At 41.7% G+C, this 23,043-nt stretch overlaps 1 protein-coding gene across 3 annotated transcripts in view; it reads right to left on the bottom strand.

Annotated features, from left to right (window-relative positions):
- azi2 (5-azacytidine induced 2) overlaps positions 1–23,043 on the bottom strand; it is an 83,463-nt gene that overhangs the window by 3,891 nt on the left and 56,529 nt on the right. For all 3 annotated transcript variants that reach the window (XM_073024505.1, XM_073024504.1, XM_073024506.1), the window contains one exon: positions 16,136–16,260. In XM_073024505.1, coding sequence (XP_072880606.1) covers positions 16,136–16,260 — 125 coding nt within the window. The remainder of the gene's footprint in view (positions 1–16,135; positions 16,261–23,043) is intronic.

Genomic DNA, 23,043 nt, shown 5'->3' with positions numbered 1-23,043 from the left:
TGAACTGTTTGGCTATAATGTCCATAAAGTTTGGCTATAATGTTCGGAGGAAAAAGGGTGAGGCTTGCAAGCCAAAGAACACCATCCCAACCATGAATTATGGGGGTAGCAGCATCATGTTGTGGGGGTGCTTTGCTGCAGGAGGGACTGGTGCACTTCACAAAATAGATGGCATCATTAGGAAGGAAAATTATGTGGATATATTGAAGCAACATCTCAAGACATCAGCCAAGAAGTTAAAGTTCAGTCGCAAATGGGTCTTCTAAATGGACAATGACCCCAAGCATACCTCCAAAGTTGTGGCAAAATTGCTTAAGGACAACAAAGTCAAGGTTTGGAGTGACCATCACAAAGCCCTGTCTTCAATCCAATAGAAATAAAAGTTGAAATAAATCATTCTCTCTATTATTCTGACATTTCACATTCTTAAAATAGTGATCCTAACCGACCTAAGACAGGGAATGTTTTCTAGGATTAAATGTCAGGAATTGTGAAAAACTGAGTTTAAATGTATTTGGCTAAGGTGTACGCAAACTTCTGACTTCAACTGTACCTCCAACATCCCCACCATACTTTTCTTTAATCACTTTAAAAACAGTCATTAATAAAGCACAGTTTAACTTCTCTGTCGTAATAGGGATTTTTGTAATTAGTACTGAAAGTAACAAAATATTCTGAAATGAAACTTCTTTTGATATGGTGAAACATACCAGGACTGTGACAGGATTTAAAAGAATAAATTATGAAAAGGAGTTATTTTAATTGTCTTTTGTGGCATTGGAGTTGTCTGATGAAGACAGGGGAGAGTCAGGCGGCAGAAGGAAAATCGTGTAACAACTATTCCTTAGCATTCTATCAATTCCATCCAAAGGACAGAGAGAGTAACAGTATTCATGGGAACATAAGAGCCATTAAAATTATGTCATAGAACACTACATCACAGAAACAGACTCTCCAGCCCATCTGGCCTATGCTGAATTGCTCCTGCCCTCTCATCTTCCTATACTCCTCTAGGTGTATTCTGCAACTTCCCCTTTTGTTCCTCGTTCTTCTGCTCCTGGATGAAGGTCTTTGCAGTAAGATGCTCACAATGGCTTTCATATTTCTTGTATCCATAAGACCATAAGATATAGGAGCCGAATTAGGCAATTTGGCACATTGAGTCTGCTCTATCATTTTATCATGGCTCATCCATCTTCCCTCTCAGACCCAATCTTCAGCCTTCACCCCATATCCTTTCATACCCAGACAAATCAAGAATCTATCAACCTTTGCCTTAAATATACATAAAGACTTGGCCTCCACAGCCACCTGTGGGAAGCAATTCCCCAGATTTACCCCTCTCTGGCCAAAGAAATTCCTCCTCATCGCGGTTCTAAAAGGACACCCCTCTATTCTGAGGCTGTCCTCTGGTCTAAGACCACCTTAGGAAACATCTCCCCTACATCCATTTTATTGAGGCCTTTCAACATTCAATACGTTTCAATGAGACCAACCCTCATTCTTCTGAATTCTACTGAGTACAAACCCAGAGCCATCAAACACTCTTTCATATAACACACCATTCAATCCTGCTAGTGTTTTCCACAGTGAAAACAGATGCAAAATGTCCATCAAGTTCATCTGCCATTTCTTTGACCCCATTACTACCTCACCAGCATCATTTTTCAGTGGTCCAATATCAACTCTCACTTCCCTTTACAAAAATGAAAAAACTTTTTGGTATCCTGTTTTATATTATTGGCTAGTTTGCCCTCCTATTTCATTTTTTTTCCTTCTTATAGCTTTTTTAGTTGCCTTTTGTTGAATTTTAAAATCTTAAAATCATCCAACTTCCTACTCACTTTTGCTACCTTATATGCCCTTTCCTTGGTTTTTATGCAGTCCTTAAGTTTCCTTTGTCAGCCACAGTTGCCTACCCCTGCCATTTGAGAACATCTTCTTCTGTGGAATGTATCTATCCTATGCCTTGTGAACTATTCACAGAAACCTCAGCCATCTCTGCTCTGCTGTTATTCCTGCTAGTATCCACCTTCAATCCACCTGTGCAAGCTCCTCTCACGTGCCTCTGAAAATCCCTTATTCCATTACGATACTGATACACGTAACTCATGCTTATAATTTCTTCTTATGGACGGAAGCAACTATTGCTTTACTTTGTACTATCTCAATGCACTGTTGTAATTAATCTGTATGAATGGTATGCAACTAAATTATAGCTGATGTTTTAACTCAGCACCACTTTCCAGCAATAACCCTTGTATTCCATGATATCAAAAGTTCTAATGATCAACTCATTGAACACACACTCATCTAAAGGGAACGCTGCCACACTGGTAATATGAAAATTTCATCCTCTGAAATGACTGAAGAGGAAACCCTCAGGGACTGCATGAATGATGACAATAAATTGAAAGAGCACAGAGAAAATTTACAAGGATGTTAGCAGGAATGGAGCACCCGAGTTAAAGGTTGACTTGGTTAGGACTTTATTCACTGGAGGGAGTGGAGGAAAATGAGGGGAGCTTTGATAAGAGACATAAAATTATGGGGGGTATAGACAGATCTAAAGCAAGCAGACTTTTTCCACTGAGATTGGTGAGACTGGGACTCGAGGTCATGGGTTAAGGGTGAAATATTTAAGGAGAAACAGAGGGAATTTCAGGTAGTGGGCATGTGAAAGTGGTGGATTCAGGTTAGATTGCAATATTTAAGAAAAGTTTGGATAAGTGTGGAGACCTGTGGGTTGGAGAGGCTAGCTGGAATAATAGTTGGGCATGGACTCAAAGGGCCTGTTCCTGTGTTGTAGTTCTATAATGGCTGAGCTTTACTGCATTGTTTTGGCATTGATTTCTCCTTTGATCTCTAATCCACTTCTCAATAATACTTGACTACTCTGAAATAAATCAACTAAAGACAACACAAATTACAAATAACTAGACTGTACAATTGAAAGCGGTTTACGACTTTCCCCACTTGGTGACAGAGTGTGTAGAGACACTTGGGGGCTGCTCCCCCTGGAAAGCAAGACCCCACAGAGAATAGTAAAGACCGATGAGAGGATAACTGGGGTTTTCCTCCCCCCTATTTGTGACGATTACCGGGAGTGTTGAAGACAAAAGGTTTGAAGCATTGTTGAGGATCCTTACTACCCATCCCACAACCTCATTGACCCACTACCATCAGGAAGGAGGTGCAGCAGTATTAGGACTAGAACGGCTCAACTGGGTAACAGCCTCTTCCCTCAGGCAGTAAAACTAATGAACACCCTGCCAACACTGAAGTCTCAGCACTAGAACAGTGAGCTGTTTAATGTACCGTTTACCTGTGCTGTGCATCACAGACATTTTGAACTATATTTTATGAACTTACTTGTTATAATATTTTGTTTTATGTGCAGTGTGTGATATACAGTATATTTTGTAGACGTGCTGTGGTCACCAGAGGAACATTGAATTGAATTGACTTTATTTCTTATATCCTTCACATAAACGAGTAAAAATCTTTGTTACGTCTCTGTCTAAATGTGCAATCATTGTAATTTATAATAAATAGAACAGTCAATGCAACATAGAAACATTCTCAAAATTAGCGCGAGTTAATCAGTCTGATGGCCTGGTGGCAGAAGCTGTCCCAGAGCTTGTTGGTTCTGGCTTTTATGCTGCGGTACCGTTTCCTGGATGGCAGTAACTGGAATAGGTTGTGGTTGGGGGTGACTCAGGTCCCCAATTAACTTTCGGGCCCTTTTTTCACACCTGTCTTTATAAATGTCCTGAATCATGGAAAGTTCACAACCACAAATGTGCTGGGCTGTCCACACCACTCTCTGCAGAATCCTGCGATTAAGGGATGTACAGTTCCCCTACCAGGCAGTGATGCAGCCAGTCAGGATGCTCTCAACTGTGCCCCTGTAGAAAGTTCTTAGGATCTGGGGGCCCATACCAAACTTCATCAAACTTGTGAGGTCAAAGAGACACTGTTGTGCCTTTTTCACCGCACAGCTGGTGTGTGCAGACCATATAAGATCTTCAGTGATGTGGATGCCAAGGAACTTAAAGCTGTTAACCCTCTCAACCCCAGATCCACTGATGTCACTAGGGGTTAGCCTGTTTCCATTCCTCCTGTAGTCCACAACCAGCTCCTTTGTTTTTGTGACACTGTTGTTTTCTTGACACCACTGTGTCAGAGAGATGACTTCTTCCCTGTAGGCCACCTCGCTATTGTTTGAGATAAGGCCAATCAATGTAGTGTCATCAGCAAATTTAATTAGCAGATTGGAGCTGTGGGTGGCGATACAGTCATGGGTACACAGGGAGTAAAGGAGGGGACTTAGTCCACAGCCCGGCGGGGCTCCTGTGTTGACAGTCAGAGGGCTGGAGGCGAGGGAGCCCACTTTTACCACCTGCCGGCGATCTGACAGGAAGTCCAGGATCCAGCAGCACGAGGCAGGGTCAAGGCCGAGGTCTCTAAGCTTCTTGTTGAGCCTGGATGGATTTATGGTGTTGAATGTTGATTGTAGTCCAAGAACAGCATTCTCACATAAGCATTCTTCTTCTTCTTCAGATGGGTTAAGGACGGTATGTAGAGCAGTGACTATTGTGTCGTCTGCCGATCAGTTGTGTCGGTAGGCGAGTTGTAGGAGATCCAGTGTGGGTGGTAGCATGCTGCAGATGTACTTCTTGACCAGTCTTTAAAAGCATGCTTAATATTGAAGTGAGTGCGACAAGACGCCAGTTGTTCAGACATGTTACCTTGGTCTTTTTTGGTACAGGAGGGCACTCTACACTGGGAGAGGGAGAGATTAAAAATGTCTGTAAACACACCTGCCAGTTGTGCTGCGCACATCCTGAGTACTTGTCCTGGGATGCCATCCGGTCCCACAGCTTTATGACTGTCCACTCATTGGAAACATCTGTGTACCGTAGCCTCAGAAATGACCAGGTTGTAGCAGTGGCTTTCTTTGGAGGCTTAGAGTTAGCGACATCAAACAGAGCACGTGTGATTGAGCTCAACTGGGAGAGAGGCTGCGATGTTGGCGGCTCCACTACATTTGGCTTTGAAGTCTGTTTCATTTGGTTGTGTATATGATTAGTCAGATGACATTAAATTTGATTACATCATTAAGCTGTGTTGTTAACACAAACAACATATTTCACTGTATGCTTTAATGTACATGTGATAAATAAATCAATCTGAATCTACTGTTTGCAAAAGTTGTGTACCTTTCACAAATAGCAGTACAGCATGGATAACTGAAAAATGGCACTCAGCAAAACACACACTAGGAGATTAAACTCCCAGCAATGTAGTGAAAGACCCACTGAGAAAGTTGGACTAGAGCGACACCTCATTCTGTCTGGGTAGCCTTCAACCTGATGGCATGAGCATCAATTTCTCCAACATCTGGTAACTTTATCTCCCTCCCCTTTCCCTCTTCTTCAATTCCCAATTCTGGCCTCTTACTACTTCTCTTCCTTACCTGCCTACCACTTCTGGCTACCTGGTGTCCCTCTCCTATCAGATTCCTTTCAGCCCTTTACCTTTTCCACCTATCACCTCCCAGCTTCTCACTTCATCCCACCTCGCCAGGCTTGTACTTTCTAGCTTGTAATCCTTCCCCTCCCCCCACAATCTTATTCTAGCATCCTCCCCCTTCCCTTCCAACCCTGATAAAGGGTCTGCTTATTCACTTCCACAGATGCTGCCTGACCTGCTGAGCTCCTCCAGCATTTTGTTGGTGCTGCCAATGGACTGGTTACCTCTTTGTAGGGTTTTGGTGATCTAAGCGGTACCTGGATGGGAAGGATGTGCATGGCTATGGATTGATGGGACTGGGCAGAATAGCAGTCCGGCATGGACTAGGTGGGCCGAAGGGGCCTGTTTCTGTCCTGTAGTGCTCTATGATTCAATGACAATGTAGCCAAGTTCAGCTGGGAGAAAAATCATTCCAGCATTTAGATCAGCATGTAAATATTGTGTAACTGGCAGTAGCTCAGAAGATCTGTCCATGGCCAATTCCTTTTGAAATAATTAATTTGCTAATAATTACCAAATAATTTGTTGCAGATGTAAAGCTAAGAGGTAAAGATAATATTTTGACCTTGCAGAGAGGCTTAATGCAGGAAGAAAACCACAAGATGTAATATTTTAGTAATATGTATTTTTTCTCTCCCACTGTTCACAATTTAATCATAAAGATCAGGCAAGTGTTGTGGCTCAGAAAGATGTTCTTTGGATTATGGCATCAAAGACAGTTCCTAGAAGCACAAACATACTCTTTTGACTTTCTTGGTTTTCTCCCCCAATGCTTTCAAAAAACACTTTTTCTCAAGTGCATTTCCAATTCACCACTGAACATTCTCATCTTGTTTCCACCTGTCTTAAAGCAATGTTCCACATTAAAACAATTCTCTTCGTAAAATTGTTTTACCTCACATTTGTTCTCTTTGACGAGAGTTTTAAAACCGCCCCATTCTTGAATCATTATGAAATGAGAACAGTTACTTTTCTAAAACACTTGTAATCTTGTACACCACTATCAAATGCTGCCCCCACAACTCCTTTTCTCCAAGAAAGACAACAACAATTTTTCAAGTCCAACTATAATCAGAATTAAGAATCAGGTTAATAATTATTGACATATGCCATGAAATTTGTTGCTTAGCAGCAGCAGTGCAATACACTAAGAAATGTTCAGTATATACAAGTAGTGCAAAGAGAAATGAATAATACTGAGGTAGTTTTCAAGGGGTGGTGGACCATTCAGAAATCTGATAGCAGAGGGGAAGAAGATGTCTAAAGAGATAGATTCCAACAGAATTGATGAGTTCTCAATAAGCAATGGAAAGTTTAGATGTACCGAGGTATTGTGAAAAACGTGTGTTGCCTACACTCTTGTCTTGTCCAAACTGCACCAACCGCCGCCACTGGGCTATAAACATACAGGAGCAGTGTGTAGTTCAGTGCCTTGCTCAAGGACACACACGCTGTCTCCACTGAGGCTCGAACTAACGACTTTCAGATCACTAGCCCAAAGCCTTAACCACTTGGCCACCCGCATACGGTTCATACCAATTAACTCATTACAGAGTACATTGAGGTAGCACAAAGTAAAAGAATAACAAAGCACAATAAAGTGCAACAGCTATCGAGAAAGTGCAGTGCAAGTAGATGATAATGTGCAAGATCACAATGAGGTGGATTTTAACTATTTTAATATATTAATAAATTTTAATATTTATGATAAAATGTATGTAAAGTCAATGCTTGGTTAATGCAACCATAAACTGCAGTCTGCCTAAAGTTGAGAGCAGCAGAGATCAAACCTACAATGGAATATGCAGTACAAAACTAACCATTTGCTATTTTCAGTAAAATTACTGAGTAAACTGTCACTATTTTGAGCAAGTCATTTAGTCTTGACAATTTACTTACTACAACAAACAAATTGCAGGAATAGGAGTGTTTAAAGCAGAATTTTCCTTTTCAGTCAAGACAGGCATCAAACCACTGAATTCCAGAGGTCAAGTGAGACAAAAGGTTAAGTGACAACAGGGCACACTGACCAAGTGTGGAAACAAGTTCATTCATTATGGACCGTGTCCTATGACGTGGGCGATCATGGTCTTTCCATGACCATGATTGTTCTTGGCAAAGTTTTCTACAGAAGTAGTTTACCATTGCCTTCTTCTGGACAGTGTCTTTACAAGACGGGTGACACCAGCCATTACCAATACTCTTCAGTGATTGCCTGGTGTCAGTGGTCACAAAAACCGGACTTGTAATGTGCACCCACTGCTCAGACAACCATCCACTACCACTCCCATGGCTTCACATGACCCTGATAGGGTGGGGGGGGGTGCTAAGCAGGTTCCACACCTTGCCCAAGGGTGACCTGCAGGCTAGTGGAGAGAAGGAGCAGCTTACACCTCCTTTGGTCAAGATGCATCTCTACCCCACCACCTAAGTGGACACAAGTAGCCCAAAACAAAAGAGATGGTTGTTGACTTCAGGAGGGCACGGAGCGACCACTCCCCACTGAACATTGACGGCTCCTCAGTAGAGATCGTAAAGAGCACCAAGTTTCTTGGTGTTCACCTGATGGAGAATCTCACCTGGTCCCTCAACACCAGCTCCATAGCAAAGAAAGCCCAGCAGCGTCTCTACTTTTTGCGAAGGCTGAGGAAAGTCCATCTCCTACCCCCCATCCTCATCACATTCTACAGGGGTTGTATTGAGAGCATCCTGAGCAACTGCATCACTGCCTGGTTCGGAAATTGCACCATCTCAGATTGCAAGACCCTGCAGCGGATAGTGAGGTCAGCTGAGAAGATCATTGGGGTCTCTCTTCCCGCCATCACGGACATTTACACTACACGCTGCATCCGCAAAGGAAACAGCGTTATGAAGGACCCCATGCACCCCTCATACAATCTCTTCTCCCTTCTGCCGTCTGGGAAAAGGCTCCGAAGTATTCGGGCTCTTACGACCAGACTATATAACAGTTTCTTCCCCCAAGCTATCAGACTCCTCAATACCCGAAGCCTGGACTGACACCTTGCCCTACTGTCCTGTTTATTATTTATTGTAATGTCTGCACTGTTTTTGTGCACTTTATGCAGTCCAGTGTAGGTCTGTAGTCTAGTGTAGTTTTCTCTGTGTTTTTTTTTATTACGTAGTTCAGTCTAGTTTTTTGTACTGTGTCATGTAAACCATGGTCCTGAAAAACGTTGTCTCATTTTTACTATGCATTGTACCAGCAGTTATGGTCGAAATGACAATAAAAGTTGACTTGACTTGATAAAATTGATGTCAGTGAGCATCAAGCTGAAAGCAATCGAATGGTCAGAATCATACACTGCAGAAAGGAAGACATCGTCATTGCTGGAGGTCAATTAACTCAATCCAGGACATCACCATAGGCCCAACCACCTTCAGTTGCTGCTATGGTTTTCCTTGAATCATAAGCTCAACAATGGGAAGACTCAAAGATGAGGTCAAATTCCTCCTCATTTCTCCAAAATTGAATTAGTCAGGTTCCTGTGCACAGCAAAACCTATTCAACATTCAGGCATGAGCACATACATGGCATGATTGATACTCGTTATTTAGATGGAATGCAAACTATGCTTCATACAGTGGGGGTATCTAAGATCAGAGAGCATAGCCTCAGAATGGAAGGATATCCATTGAGGGCAGAGATGAGGAGGAATTTCTTTACCCAGAGGGTGGTGAATCAGTGGAATTCATTGATAATATACAGCTGTAGAGGCCAAGTCATTTTGCTATATTAAAAGTGGAGGTTAATAAGTTCTTGATTTGTAATGGCGTCAGAGGTTACTAGGAGAAGACAGGAGAATGTGGTTAAGAGGAAAAATGCAGTTAATATGGCACTGATAAGTGGCGACACTTTGCGTGCAACTCTGATGGGAATTAGCAAATATTCTGGTTTAGGACTACTACAGCTGAAATCCCCAGACACAGTCATTGGTACTTCAACAAGCAGTATCATTTTAAGACATTTTTTAAAAAATCTATCAAAACTCAAAATCAGTGAACCCCTTAAGAAAACATATGCATGGAAGCCGAGCTGGCCTGCAGGTGCAATTGTAATGCAGAGGGTTAAGACCCCCACTGCCAATCATCCTTCTGGTGAATGTACAGACTCTTTGGAAAGTCTAATCACCCAGCTGTACTTCTACTCCCGGCATACAAGTAGAGACTAAAGACCTCATCACCAGAGGTGAGGACAAAGAAGCTGCAGGCAAGGGAGGCAGAGGAGCGCTTACAGGACAGCTTTGATTCAGTAGACTAGAGAATATTCAGTTGTCATCAACTTTATTGAGACATGCATGGACGAGTGTGTGAACATACCAGACATACCCAAACCAAAACCCGTGGATGAACCAGGTGACTCGTAATCTGCTGAGGGCATCCAGAACACGACGACCAGGTACAACATACAGAAGGGCTACTTAAGAGTGATAAAACAACTCTGACTGAAGTTAGACACAGAATCGGATGCACATCGGCTCTGGTAGGGTTCACAGGCCATTACTTCCTATAAAAAGAAACCTAACATCATGAATTGCTGTGATGCTTCATGCCATTGATACCAGATGAGCTCAACACCTTTTATGCAAGCTTTAAAAGGGCAAATCCCTGCAGCATCTGGTGACCCGGTGATATCTGTCTTGGAGGCCGACGTTATAACATCTTTCATGCAGGTGAACCCTCACAAGGCATCAGGTACTGATGGTGCACCTGGCAGGGCAATGAAAACCTGTGCCAGCCAACCAGTGGGAGTGTTCAAGCACATCTTCAATCCCTCACTGCTGCAGTCAGAGGCTCCCACCTGCTTCAAACGGTGACAAGCATACCAGTGCCCAAGAAGACCAGGGTGACCTGTCTCAATAACTATCACCCTGTGACACTCACATCTAGTGTGAAGAAGTACTCAGAGAAGTTGGCCATGGCCAGAATCAACTCCTGCCTCAGCAAAGACCTAGACCCACTGCAATTTGCCTATTGCCACAATAGGTCCACAGCAGGTGCAATCTCACTGGCTCTCCACTCAGCCTTGGATCACCTAGGCAATAGCAACACCCACGTCAGGCTGCTGTTCACTGATTACAGCTCAGCGTTCAACACAATTATACCATCAGTCGTAATCAACAAGGTCCAAAACCTGGGCTTCTGTAGCTCCCTCTGCAACTGGATCCTTGTCTACCTCACCAGAAGACCAGTCAGTGCAGATAGTTAATAACATCTTCACCCTGCTGACCATCAACACTGGCACTCCTCAAGGATGCATGCTTAGCCCACTGCTCTACTCTCTCTATACCCATGACTGTGTGGCTAGGCACAGCTTAAATGCCATCTATAGATTTGCTGATGGCATAACTATTGCTGGCAGAATTTCAGATAGTGACGAGGAAGCATATAGGAGTGAAACAGATCAGCTGGTTGAGTGGAGTCACAACAACCACCTTGCACTCAATGTCAGTAAGACCAAATAATTGATTATGGACTTCAGCAAGGGGAAGTCAAGGGAACACTCAGCAGTCCTTATTCAGTGATCAGCAGTGGAAAGGGTGAGCAGTTTCAAATTCCTGGGTGTCAACATCTCTGAAGATCTACCCTGGGCCCAACATATTGATGCAATTACAAAGAAGACACAAGAGTGGTTACATTTCAGTAGGAGTTTGAGGACAGATTACCATCTGGTCTGGAGGGGCAGCTGCACAGGATTGGTAAGAGCTGCAGAAAATTGGAAACTCAGCCAGCTCCATCATGGGCATTAGCCTGCCCAGCATTCAAAAGGCAAAGACTCAAAAAGGCGGCATCCATTATTAAGAACTTCCGTCACACAGGGCATGCCCTCTTCTCACTACTACCATCAAGATGGTGATACAGGAGCTTGAAGACACACACCTCTTCCCCTCTGCCACCAGACTTTTGAACAATGAATCTATGAACACTTCCTCAATATTCCCCCCCCACCTGCACTTGTTATTTCATTTATTTAAAAAAAAATATATACTGCTTATTGTAACTTATAGTTTTTAAAAATTATTATTATGTATTGCAATGTACTGCTGCAGCAAAACAACAAATCTTATGACATACGCCAGTGATCTAAAACCTAATTCGGATACTGCTTATGATTCTAAATCAGCCCTGATGGAATGGTGGAACACACTCGACAGGCTGAAAGACCCAACTCTGCTCCTAAGCCCCTTCAACATATCCAACAACCGATACTTCACACTCATTAGCATTAACATTAATGACTATTCCACTAGGAATATTCTTCATTTTACCACTGACCAGAATCATTCCTGTGGGCATGTGCTGTGACAACAAGAGCATATCATAGCTCCACTTCTTGATGTGAGGGACTAACTGTCTGATGATCAAAGCTTACTACCATGGCATCTCCTGAGATCACTACCATCAAAGGGACAAGGGCAGCAAGTTCTCCACAAAACACTGCATGATATCCTAATTTGGAATTTTATGCCATTCTTTCTCTGACACTTGTAAATACTTCCACAACATTGCCATGGGAGCAGCTTTACCAGAAGAACCACAGCAGTTAAGGATAAGTCATAAATGCACAACATGATAGTGCAACTGCTACCGTAATGCTTTACAGCAGTGCAATTGGGGTTCAACTCCTGCTGCTGTCTATAAGTAGCTTGCTTGTTCTCTCCATGACCACATGGACTTTTACCCAGGTGCTCCAATTTCCTCCCAATTTCCAAAGATGTTAGAGTTAGTAACTTGCGGGCATGCTACGTTGGCATGCAGGTGAAGCATGGCGACACTTGCTGACTGTCCCCAGCACATCTTGGGGCTGTGTTGGTGATGCATACAATGCATTTTACTGTATATTTCAATGTACATTTGCCAATAAAGCTTATCTTTAGATTTTTAATGTACACCTTTCCACTGGCATAAAGTTATGGAGTAGTACAGCGCAAAACCAGGCCCTTCAGCCCATCTAGTCTGTGTTGAACCATTCAAACCGCCTACTATCATTAACATGCTTCAGGACTGTAGCCTTCCATACCCCTACCATCTACATACCTATCTAAACTTTCCAAACATTGAAATCGTGCTTGCATTCACCAGGAACTGGCAGCTTGTTCCACATTTTACAGTACTCTGAGTTAAGACGTTTTCTCTCATGTTCCCCTTAAATTTTTCACCTTTCACTTTTAACCCATGACCCATGGGTTGTTGTCCCCCACAACCCCAGTGGAGAAATCCTGCTTGCATTTACCCTATTTAAACATCTCATGATTTTGTATACCTCCATTAAATCTCCTCTCAATCTTCTACATTCTAAAGAACAAAGTGTTAACCTATTCAAACTTTCCTTACACCTCAGGTCCTCCAAAACCAGCAATATCCTTATAAATTTTCTCTGTACTCTTTCAAACTTATTTACATCTCTCCTGTAGGAACAATCCTGTACAAGTTACTGCAACTATTCAGGCCATTTTGAGAATCAAAACTTTACAATCTCTCATCTTTTTGCCTCAGAGTTAAGCTGATGGCTGACTAATCATAGACGAGATTGTACAGGATGTCCTATTTTGAGTTCACACCTTTCTGATTTTCAAAACATCCACTGCATTCAGGGCCTCTGCCTCCTCCATCTACTAGAGTAATGACGTTGCAAGTAACCAGCAGTTCCCCTTCTCATAACAAGCAAATCACGTCACACCAACATGCCTGCTGTGATCCATGGAACTATTACAACCATTTGTTATTTTGCCAGGAAAATATCTATACATTTGTTCTAAAATTATTATTTTATACAGATTCATTGGAATGATGCTGAATTTTAAAAGATTAAACTGGAAATAAATTATACAAACTTAGCTTGTATTTCTTTTAGTTACTTTCTTTTTTGACTAATTTACAAGATGTACGTAGATATGATTTATTGCCCAAATCTAAAAATAAGACAGAGAACCACTGCAACTCACGTGATCCAAGTAGGGATTTCCATTAATCAGACCCAGTGATGTGCAGGAACAAGAAACATGTCTGAGTCAGAACTGTATGGAAAATTTGTGTTTACGTTTTTGTTTGCTACTGTTGTCCTTCTGGTTGTTACAGTCTGTTTGCTTGAGAGGTGCTCAAGAAATAACCCACTCTCTAAGGAAGCAGTAGGAGATTGAGCAATGATCACTCTGAGATGTTTAAATGATTAAGAACATAGAAAAGCACAGGACAGTAAGACTCTTTAACTCTAATATCAATCTAACCCTTCCCTCATACATAACCCTCCATTTTTCTTTTATTCACGTGCCTATCTAAAAGACTCTTAAATGTCCCTAATGTATCTGTCTCTACCATCACCCCTGGCAGTGTTTTCCCATGCACCAACCATTCTCGGTGTAAAACATCTACCTCTGACATCTCCCAATACTTTCCTCCAAACAACTTAAGATTATGCCCTCTTGTATTAGCCATTTTTAACCTGGAGTAAAAAACAGTCTCTGGCTGTCTACTCGATTTTTGCCTCATCACCTTGAGCACCTCAACAAGTCTCCTTTCATTCTTCTTCACTCCAAAGAGAAAAGCTCAATCGATCTTTCCTCATAAGATATGCTCTCTCATCCAGACAGCATCCTGGTAAATCTCCTCTGCACACCCTCTAAAGTTTCCACATCCTTCCTATAATGTGGAAAGCAGAACTAAGGACAATATGCCAGAGTTTTATAGTGCTGGAACATTAACTAGTGGTTTTTTGAACTCAATCCCCCAACTAATGAAGGCCAGCACACTTTAGGTGTTCTTAACCACCCATTAGCTTGTGTGGTAACTTTGAGGGAACTATGGATATGGACCCCAAGATCCTTCTGTTCCTCCACACTGCTAAGAATCCAGCCATTAACTCTGTATTCTGTCTCAAGCTTGACCTTCAAAAGTGAATGACTTTACATTTTTTCCATATTCCTGTTTGCTTGGGACATGCTGAGGAAATAGCTCAATCCCTAAGCAAGGGTACACTGCCGTAGGAGCCTGAAGAGTAATCACTCACTCAGACATTTAAATAATTTCATTCAGATTCATTTATTTATCACATGATCAAACTTACAGTGAAATGCATCCTTTGTGTTAACAACCAACACAACCTAAGGATTTGCTGGAGTAACCTGTCAAGTATCACCACACATGCACTGACATACCATGTCCATAATGCTTAACAATGTACTTACTCATTTAAAACACAATGATGTGACTTAAGTGAGTAATAGAGAGAAATTACATTCTCCAGTAAGGTAACTAGTCTTAATATTGGAACCAGGTTACTTAGGAATGAAAACAGCACACAAAGCGCAGAGGAAATCTTTAACTCACTTTCTTGCAAGGCAGTGCATGTTCAGCCAATTATGAACTCAGAAATGAAGCTCCTTGTTGGTTCAGGGCACCAAGGAATATAAAGCAAATGCAAGTAAGCTGGGACAAGACACCACCTAATTGAATGAAGCAGTCTTGAAAGGCTACACAATCATACATATAACATAGAACAGTACCGCACAGAAACAGCCCATTAAGCCAATTAAACTAGTTATCAAACAGGCAACTAAATCATCCCCTCTGCTGACACAATCTCCATTTCTTTCCATTTTCCTCATATTCATCTTCCTGTCCAAACGTCTTTTAAAAGTCTCTATGTATCTACCTCTACCACCACCAGCCCAGGCACCCACCAATCTGTGTAAAAAAACTTCCCCTTCACATCTTTGAAACTACCCCCTCTCACCTTCAATGCATGCTCTGTTTCATGAAAACAGGAAAACAAAAAGCCCAGTCTTGAAATAATAAACTTTTATCAACATTGAAATATTTGTCAGCTTAAAAAGTACTGCTCAATATTTTACATACAGAATTATTTTACATGTTAGAAAGAAACTGAAAACATTGAATGAATTGTCCTTGGGGAGACAAAAAAAAATCAAACCTTGAAGTAAAATGTATTTACTCAAAAAGTTAAAATTTGATAAATCTTCCCAGGGAAATACATTTTCTCAAATGTCACATGTACGTATACCAAAGGCAGAAAGGTTTCACTAAAGGTAAAACACAGATAGGCTCATATCACCATTTCTATTGTGGTAAAATACTGATTTCAGTAAAGTTGTTACAATACATAATTACTCTCCAATATGGGGTAATTCATGGCTCTCCTTGGAGACATTTTTTAAAACTAAAAATCAAAATAATTAGTTCAAGTTGTAGATATTTTCCTCAGTAAGATGAGAGATTAAACATCAAGGATGCAACAACATGGTTTAGGTCACACCTCGACTTTGTTTGCAAAGGTTAGTTCATCGTGTAGTGCGGTAACTACGGAGGAGAAGCAAAAAGGGGAACAGAGAGAAAAGTACAGAACATATTTGTTCTGCTTGAGCAACACCTTTATGTGTGAAGCTTATCAGCACAAGATAGCCAGACCTAAAATACATGAAGGGCAGACAGTAACTTACATATTTAGACTTATCAGTTTATCATGAGATGTTAACAAGATAATATTTGATAGCTGCTCTTTTATTGGCATCGATGGAGTCAGTGGTTAAAGGTAGACCATTTCCCCTCCACTCACACTACTTACCATTCTTTGTTGAGCCGTGTGTGGCTAACAGTTTTCGCAGAAGCTCAGCTTGCGTTTTTGTCACCAAGTGTAAGTTAGACATTTCTCTCTTCAGATCCTGGTATGGTTTCTGCAGACTAACTTCTCTAAAATTAAAAAAAAACATATTGTCTACATTATCACAAATGAAGCACAGAACAACCTCAGATGTCTAAAACCAAATAGCTATTATGATCAGCATAGAGGAAACAAAAAGGCCAAGGGATAATATTTGTAAAGTATGAAGTACAACTTTAAACATGAAGGACTTTTGGAAAATAATTGCAGCTTTTCAGAAATATGATCTATATAGGGTGGCAGAGTAGCGTAGCGGTTAGCACAGTGGCTTTATAGTGGCAGCTACAAGATTGGGGTTTGATTCTTGCTGTTGTTTGTAAGGAGTTTGTACATTCTCCCTGTGACCACATGGGTTTCTTCCGGGTGCTCCAGTTTCCTCTCACATTTCAAGTATGTACGGTTAGGATTAGTGAGTTGTGGGCATGCTATCCTGGTGCCAGAAGTATGGCTACACTTGCAGGCTGCCCAACACAATCCTCGCCGATTTGATTTGATGCAAATGTCGTATTTCACAGTATGTTTTGATGCAATGTGACAAATAAAGCTAATCTTCATTCTCTCTATCCTAATAATTTGATTTTTTATGACTCTGTCCCCACATTGCCAGTTTTCATCTTTATACACTTGAGTTTAAAAAACCTAAATACATTTTTCAGTCCTAATTGTCTTCTTCTGCTCAAGGCTGGACAGCCTAATATTTAACAATGATGTGCAATGGCCATCCATTCTTTTTGAATACCAGGCAAATTTCAGTACTTTGGGAGCAATTGTGAAATGTGATTATATAGCGTACAGATAGAAAATGAAAAATTTAAAAAATTCTACCAGATTCCTCCTTCAGTCTTTTACCTCTTCCACCTATTCACTTCTCATTTCAACCCTTCCCTACCCACCCACCTGATCCTACCTATCATCACCTTCCAATCTGCACTTCTTCCCTTCCCCTTCCTCTTATTCTGGCCACTTCCCCCTTCCTTCCCAGTTCTGATTCCTGAAACATTGACTCTTTATTCCATTACTGACCTGCTCAATTCCTCCAGCATTTTATGCGTGTTACTCTGGATTTCCAGTATCTGCAGGATCTCTTGTGTTAATAACAAAAACAAGTTGGTTGCACAATCAAATCATGGAAATAAATAGATACTGTACAACTCTGTTTGGATTCCACTTCCAAAAGAACGAAGGATTCAGTAAAACTAGGCTTGCCAGTTTACAAAAATCTAAATGCTAGGTTACTCATTAAATACTTTTGCCAACTCATTCTCATTTTTCAGGTAGAGAAAACAAGTTTTCAGAGGAAAATGATTACAAGAATCAAAGAACAGAAAATGCAACTCCATGGAGCCTAAGTGATCATGACAGAAATGGTAATTACAAAATTTTTAAAAATATCACCCTCTCAACAAAAATCTTTCCACAAATTTAAAACAAAACTAAGCAATGAATTTCAGTTTCTTCTTCTGACTGCACTAACATTACTTACTGGAATGAGGCACCAGGTGATCAAGGTCTACAAACTAGTATTGGTACAGCAATAGTTCCAGACACAGCGGTGACCAGAACCAGTAATTATTGCAAGGGAAACTCTTAGAAAATTGATAGGCTATCAAATTTGTAAATTGATTTATTATTGTCATTTGCACCAAGGTAGAGAGAAAAACCACACAGATTAATTCACTACATGAACCTCTATCTGAAGGCATAATAGATTTGCTTCAACTCCTTCTCAAACCAAGTACTAGAGATGTAGATAGCGCCACTCTGCCTGGTGCATCAACAACCTCGCCTTGCCCATCAAGACTGAACTGTTACCTGATAAACAGAGTCTTTAACAAAAAAAAAAGAATCACATAGGGGCCTGTTGCACTTTTCCAATTGGGCTACTTGACTATGGATCTTGTCTTTTAATTTAACTTCTCAAATGTGCTATAATATTGGAACTACTTCATACCTCAGTGAACGAGTAAGAAATTTGGAAGGGATTCAAGAATCACTTTTGCAAGTTTAAAATCTCTAATAAAATTCAAGCAACAACACATGCTTGAACTAAGAACAGAAGACACTGGAAATATTGAGGTAGGTAGGAAGGCAGCATTCAAAGTCCAAGTAAATTTATTATCAAAGTACATATATGTTACCATATATAACCCTGAGATTCAGTTTCTTGAGGGCATTTACATGAAAATAAAGAAATAGAATTATTATTATACATAAACAACCAAAGTGCAAAAGACAAATTGTACAAATAAAAAAGTAAATAATATTGAATTAAATTGACTTTACTTACAGCCTTCAAATACATGAGGAGTAAAAATCTTTGTTATGTCTCCATTCAAATGTACAATTATAGTAACTTATAATAATTATATACAACAGGACAGTCAATATAACATAGGAATACAGTAGTGTCAGCTGAATTAAGCAGTCTGTTGGCCTGGTGGAACAAGCTGTCCTGAAGCCTGTTGGTCCTGGCTTTTTTGCTGCAGTACCATTTCCCGGAACGGTAGCAGCTGGAACAGTTTATGGTTGGGGTGTCTCAGGTCTCCAATGATCCTCTGGACCCTTTTTACACACCCGTCTTTGTAAATGTCCTGAATAGTGGGAAGTTCACATCTACAGATGTGCTGGGCTGTCTGCACCACTCTCTGCAGAGTCCCGCAATTGAGGGAAGTACAGTTCCCACACCAGGCAGTGATGCAGCCAGTCAGGATGCTCTCAATCGTGTCCCTATAGAAAATCCTTAGAATTTGAGCGGCCATACCAAACTTCTTCAACATGAGTCATAAACTCCTTAACAGTGAGTCTGTAAGTTGTGGAATCAATCAGTTCAGAGTTGTGGTGAGTCAAATTATCTATCCAGTTCAGGAGTGATACTGAAACTGATAGTATGGGACCAGGTTTTAAGGAAAAATTTCATGGAAAGAGAAACAAAGTTAATAAGTTACAATCAGAAACCTTTTGTCATCATTTTGCAAAACAAACCCAAGTTGTGCCTGAAACTATTTTGTGACATCCTTTATGTTCAGAAGAAGGGTCAAGACATGGTCCAACCCGACGCATTTCAAATCGTAGTCAGGGACTTCAACCAGGCATGTTTGAAGAAAACCCTGCCCAATTACCATCAGCGTATAACTTATAGCAGAGCACCAGGCATCCCAACACACCAGTAAGATAAGAAATACCTACTGTTCCATGCCCAAGACAGCTTGGTTAATCAGATCACTTGGCTGTCCTTCTCCTACCTGTATACTGGCAGAGGCCAAAGAGCAAAGCTCCAGGGATTAGGACATCAAAGAGGTGGTTGCAGGAAGCAGAGAAGTGGCTACAGGATTGTTCTGAGTCAGAGGACTGGACCGTGTTCAAGGACTCATCTGTAATCTGAATGAATACACCACGATGGTCATGGACTTTATTAAAACAGTTGTAGACGAGTGTGTCCCCACAAAATCATTCAGTCTTCCCCAATCAGAAGTGCTGGATGAACTGAGAGATCTGCAATCTGCTCACAGCCAGATCAGAAGCATTCAAGTGTAGTCACAATGAAAGTTTAAAATCTGTGCGAGCTAATCTCATATGAATACTAAATGCTGGAAGTAAAACTAACCCTTTGCTCAGGGACTTCCAAAAGGTACATTAAAGTTTGTTCATGTTTTTACTCAAGACCTCTGGTAAGTAAAACGCAAGTAAAATTTATAGCAACTCTGCTCTGCAGATTGCTTTCACAATGCCAGTTGAAATTTTCTAAAATTAAGCAAAAATATACATGTGATGAAGACATTGTGTGTACACGCAAGTGACTCAGTGATAAACTTGTGTAGTGAAATCCTTTCGCAGGACGAGGTTTCAGACCAGACGTCATTTTGCCAGATTTACAGACAAAGCTTTCATGCTAGATATAGAGATAACTTACAGAAATACCACAGAATAATCATTATCTCCCACTGTTGATAGATCTAGCCTGGGTTATTCTGAGCAACAGTGGTCAGTGGCTGTAGATATGGATTTAGATTCATGATGAAAGATGCACTGTCCCAATCTTTAATACCATTGAGAGTGCCAGAAACTCCAAACCAGTGCTTAGATCTTCCACTTGATAGCAAGTGAGAAAGATCAGGAACATTTTAAAGACAAAAGAACCTGAGTTATAGGGAAGGGTTGACTAGGTTAGGATTTTATTCCTTAGAACATAGAATGAGGGGAGATTTGATAGAGGGATACAAAATTATGAGGGGTATACATAAGGTAATTGCAGGTAGGCTTTTCTACTGAAGTTGGGTGAGACTAGAATTAGAGGTCATGGGTTAAGGATGACAGGTAAGATGTTAAAGGGGAACATGAGGAGGAACTTCTTCACACAGAGATTGAAGAGAGTGTGGAACAAGCTGCCAGCATAAGTGGTAGATGAAGGTTAAATTTCAACACTTAAAGAGAAATTTGGATAGGTTCACAGACGGGAAGGGTACGGAGGGCTGTGGTCCAGGAGCAGGTTGATGGGCATACACTAGATTCTAGTTAATTGGGCCATAGGTTAATCAGGGCAGCTGTTTATTTAGGACAACTTTTAAAGAACAAAAATTAATCGAAAAAAATAGCCAGGATTCTCTTTGATTATTTGGGATAATATGCTGATTAATTGGGGCACAGGACTGTTGTTGAACATTTTCTAACTAGCATCAGTCACGTACACATCTTGTGGCCATTGGGACACTATACTGTGCTTAGTGCGAAGCTTTTCAATTGCGTTAGTTGCACGTACCTGTGTTCAGAAAGCAATGATTTTTTTGTCACTGAGAGCTCACGAGAAATAAGCAGCAAGATAATTCAGAACTGTTTAGCTCACTGCAGTTTGAAGCACTCGGTTTTGGAGATGCCAGCAATGGCCAGAAGAGAAAATGAACTGATCTTACTACTCCAACAAGTCAGGATCCATGAATAATTTGGAAGTATTGATAATGATCTTGAATGTTACCTTCTGTCCCCACCAGGAACACGGCTCTCAACTGTGGATCCAAGGAGCCGTTTGCATGTGACAGCAGCCACACCTTGGCACCAGCTTTGACTGGTGGGCTAAACCAGGCGAAGAAAGCCACTGGCCTCATGCCCCAGTGAGCATGGGGCATGGCAGTCCGAGCATGTGAAGTCAGATCTACAGTAGGATCTAATCGCTACGAAGGCAGTTCTGCAATGCTATATGGAGAGTGAAGGGCATGATGAGGCACAGAGAAGTCATGGTCATCCACTACAACCAAGGAAGTCCCCAGTTGTGATGCCTACTTGTCTCATTGGGCCTGGATTTCTGAGGCTGAGAGAGTGGAACTGCCCCAGCACAAAGCTTTTCCACTTTAAAAACTCTCTTACACTTGTTTCTTGTTCTCATCAGATATTGACAACCACCAGTAGTATTAATAGTGTTATAATTTATTCTGTATTTTATTTAAATACATATGTGTTACTTTGTTAAAACGTAGCTTGTCGTTTTATACCCTTTTAACTATTTCCATGAAACTTTGGCTAATTGGGGAAACCACTTAATTAGGCCAAAATATACTGGTCTTCATGTGTCCCGTTACAGGAATACAATGCACTCTAGTGGTCACCAAGCTTTTTAAGCCCAAGATCCCCTACCTCGGTCTTAGTGAAAGGCAAGATCGACCCCAAATCGGTTAGTCACACGCATGTGCACTGGGCAGAAAAGACCGGAGGTAAAACCCTGCAACCCGGAAGCAGAAATAATGTATGCATACCAGGGGTCACCACCTTTTTTTGCACCGCGGACCGGTTTAATATTGACAATATTCTTGCGGATCGGCCAATTTGGGGGGGGGGGGGTGTGTTAAACACGACCCGACTACAGCGATACTCAAAGCAGTTTCCTTATGTCCAGTCTATTCTGCAATTTAGTTTACGTAGCTCTCAGCACTTAGCTTCTGTCTTGCTTGCTCATGTTTTTTCTGCTGAAAAATCTCAACATGTTTGTCTTTAAGTGCAGGGTGCTTGGACTCAAGGTGCCAAAGCAGTTTTGAGGGCTTCATTGCCTCATTGGACAGCCTCCAGGCCCGAACTCCAGCCTCCCGCCCACCACCAGATGCCTTGGCCAGGTGCGGCTGGTCGTAGGTGGGGTGAGAGGACAAGGTAAGGGCTGAAAGTCCCCGTGCCGGGGCCGCAGCGGTCACAGTCCGGAGAGAGCGACCGACCAAGCGAGGAGTGCGACAGGGTGCGCCCACCCCCCTTGTAGGATCTATCGGCCGACAAAAGTTTGGCTTGAGGTATTACTTTCAGTCGATCGCAGCGAGGTAGCTGCTCTGCTACTTACGTAGCCCTCAGCCCGAGTTAGGTCATCTGCGAATATTTTAGCTCCGGGTTCCCCATGAACATTCGGTGTGCTAAACAGGTTTAGAGGCGGCGCCCATCTGTCCGCGCTCTGGGCCAGTAGCAACAGCACTTCCCGTCGGCCGCATGAGATGGCTGGTTACCCAAGGCCAACCAGTGATCCCTGGCGCGAGGTATCACTGCGTTTAGGCGACCGTTGATCTCGCGTGCATTCAAGTTCAACAGTGGGCGTGACAGGGAATGAGGAAAGGTGCAGCTGACTCATATTGTTTCACATTGCCAAATCATATCGTTTCCTCGCGGCCTGGTGGTTGGGGATCACTGAAGTACACTGTGTAGTGTATGGCGGGGGAGCTACACACATGCGCACTGGGCAGAAAGAACGGAACTAAAACCCCACAACTCAGAAACAATCTCTCAACAGTGTTTGTGCATTTATTTTTCTTTTTTTTTCCCCAGGATCTACTGGGAAAGTCTCAAAG

The sequence above is a fragment of the Hemitrygon akajei genome, chromosome 20 (assembly GCF_048418815.1).
Source record: "Hemitrygon akajei chromosome 20, sHemAka1.3, whole genome shotgun sequence".
NCBI lineage: Eukaryota > Metazoa > Chordata > Chondrichthyes > Myliobatiformes > Dasyatidae > Hemitrygon > Hemitrygon akajei.
This window is presented reverse-complemented; position numbering and strand designations above follow the sequence as displayed.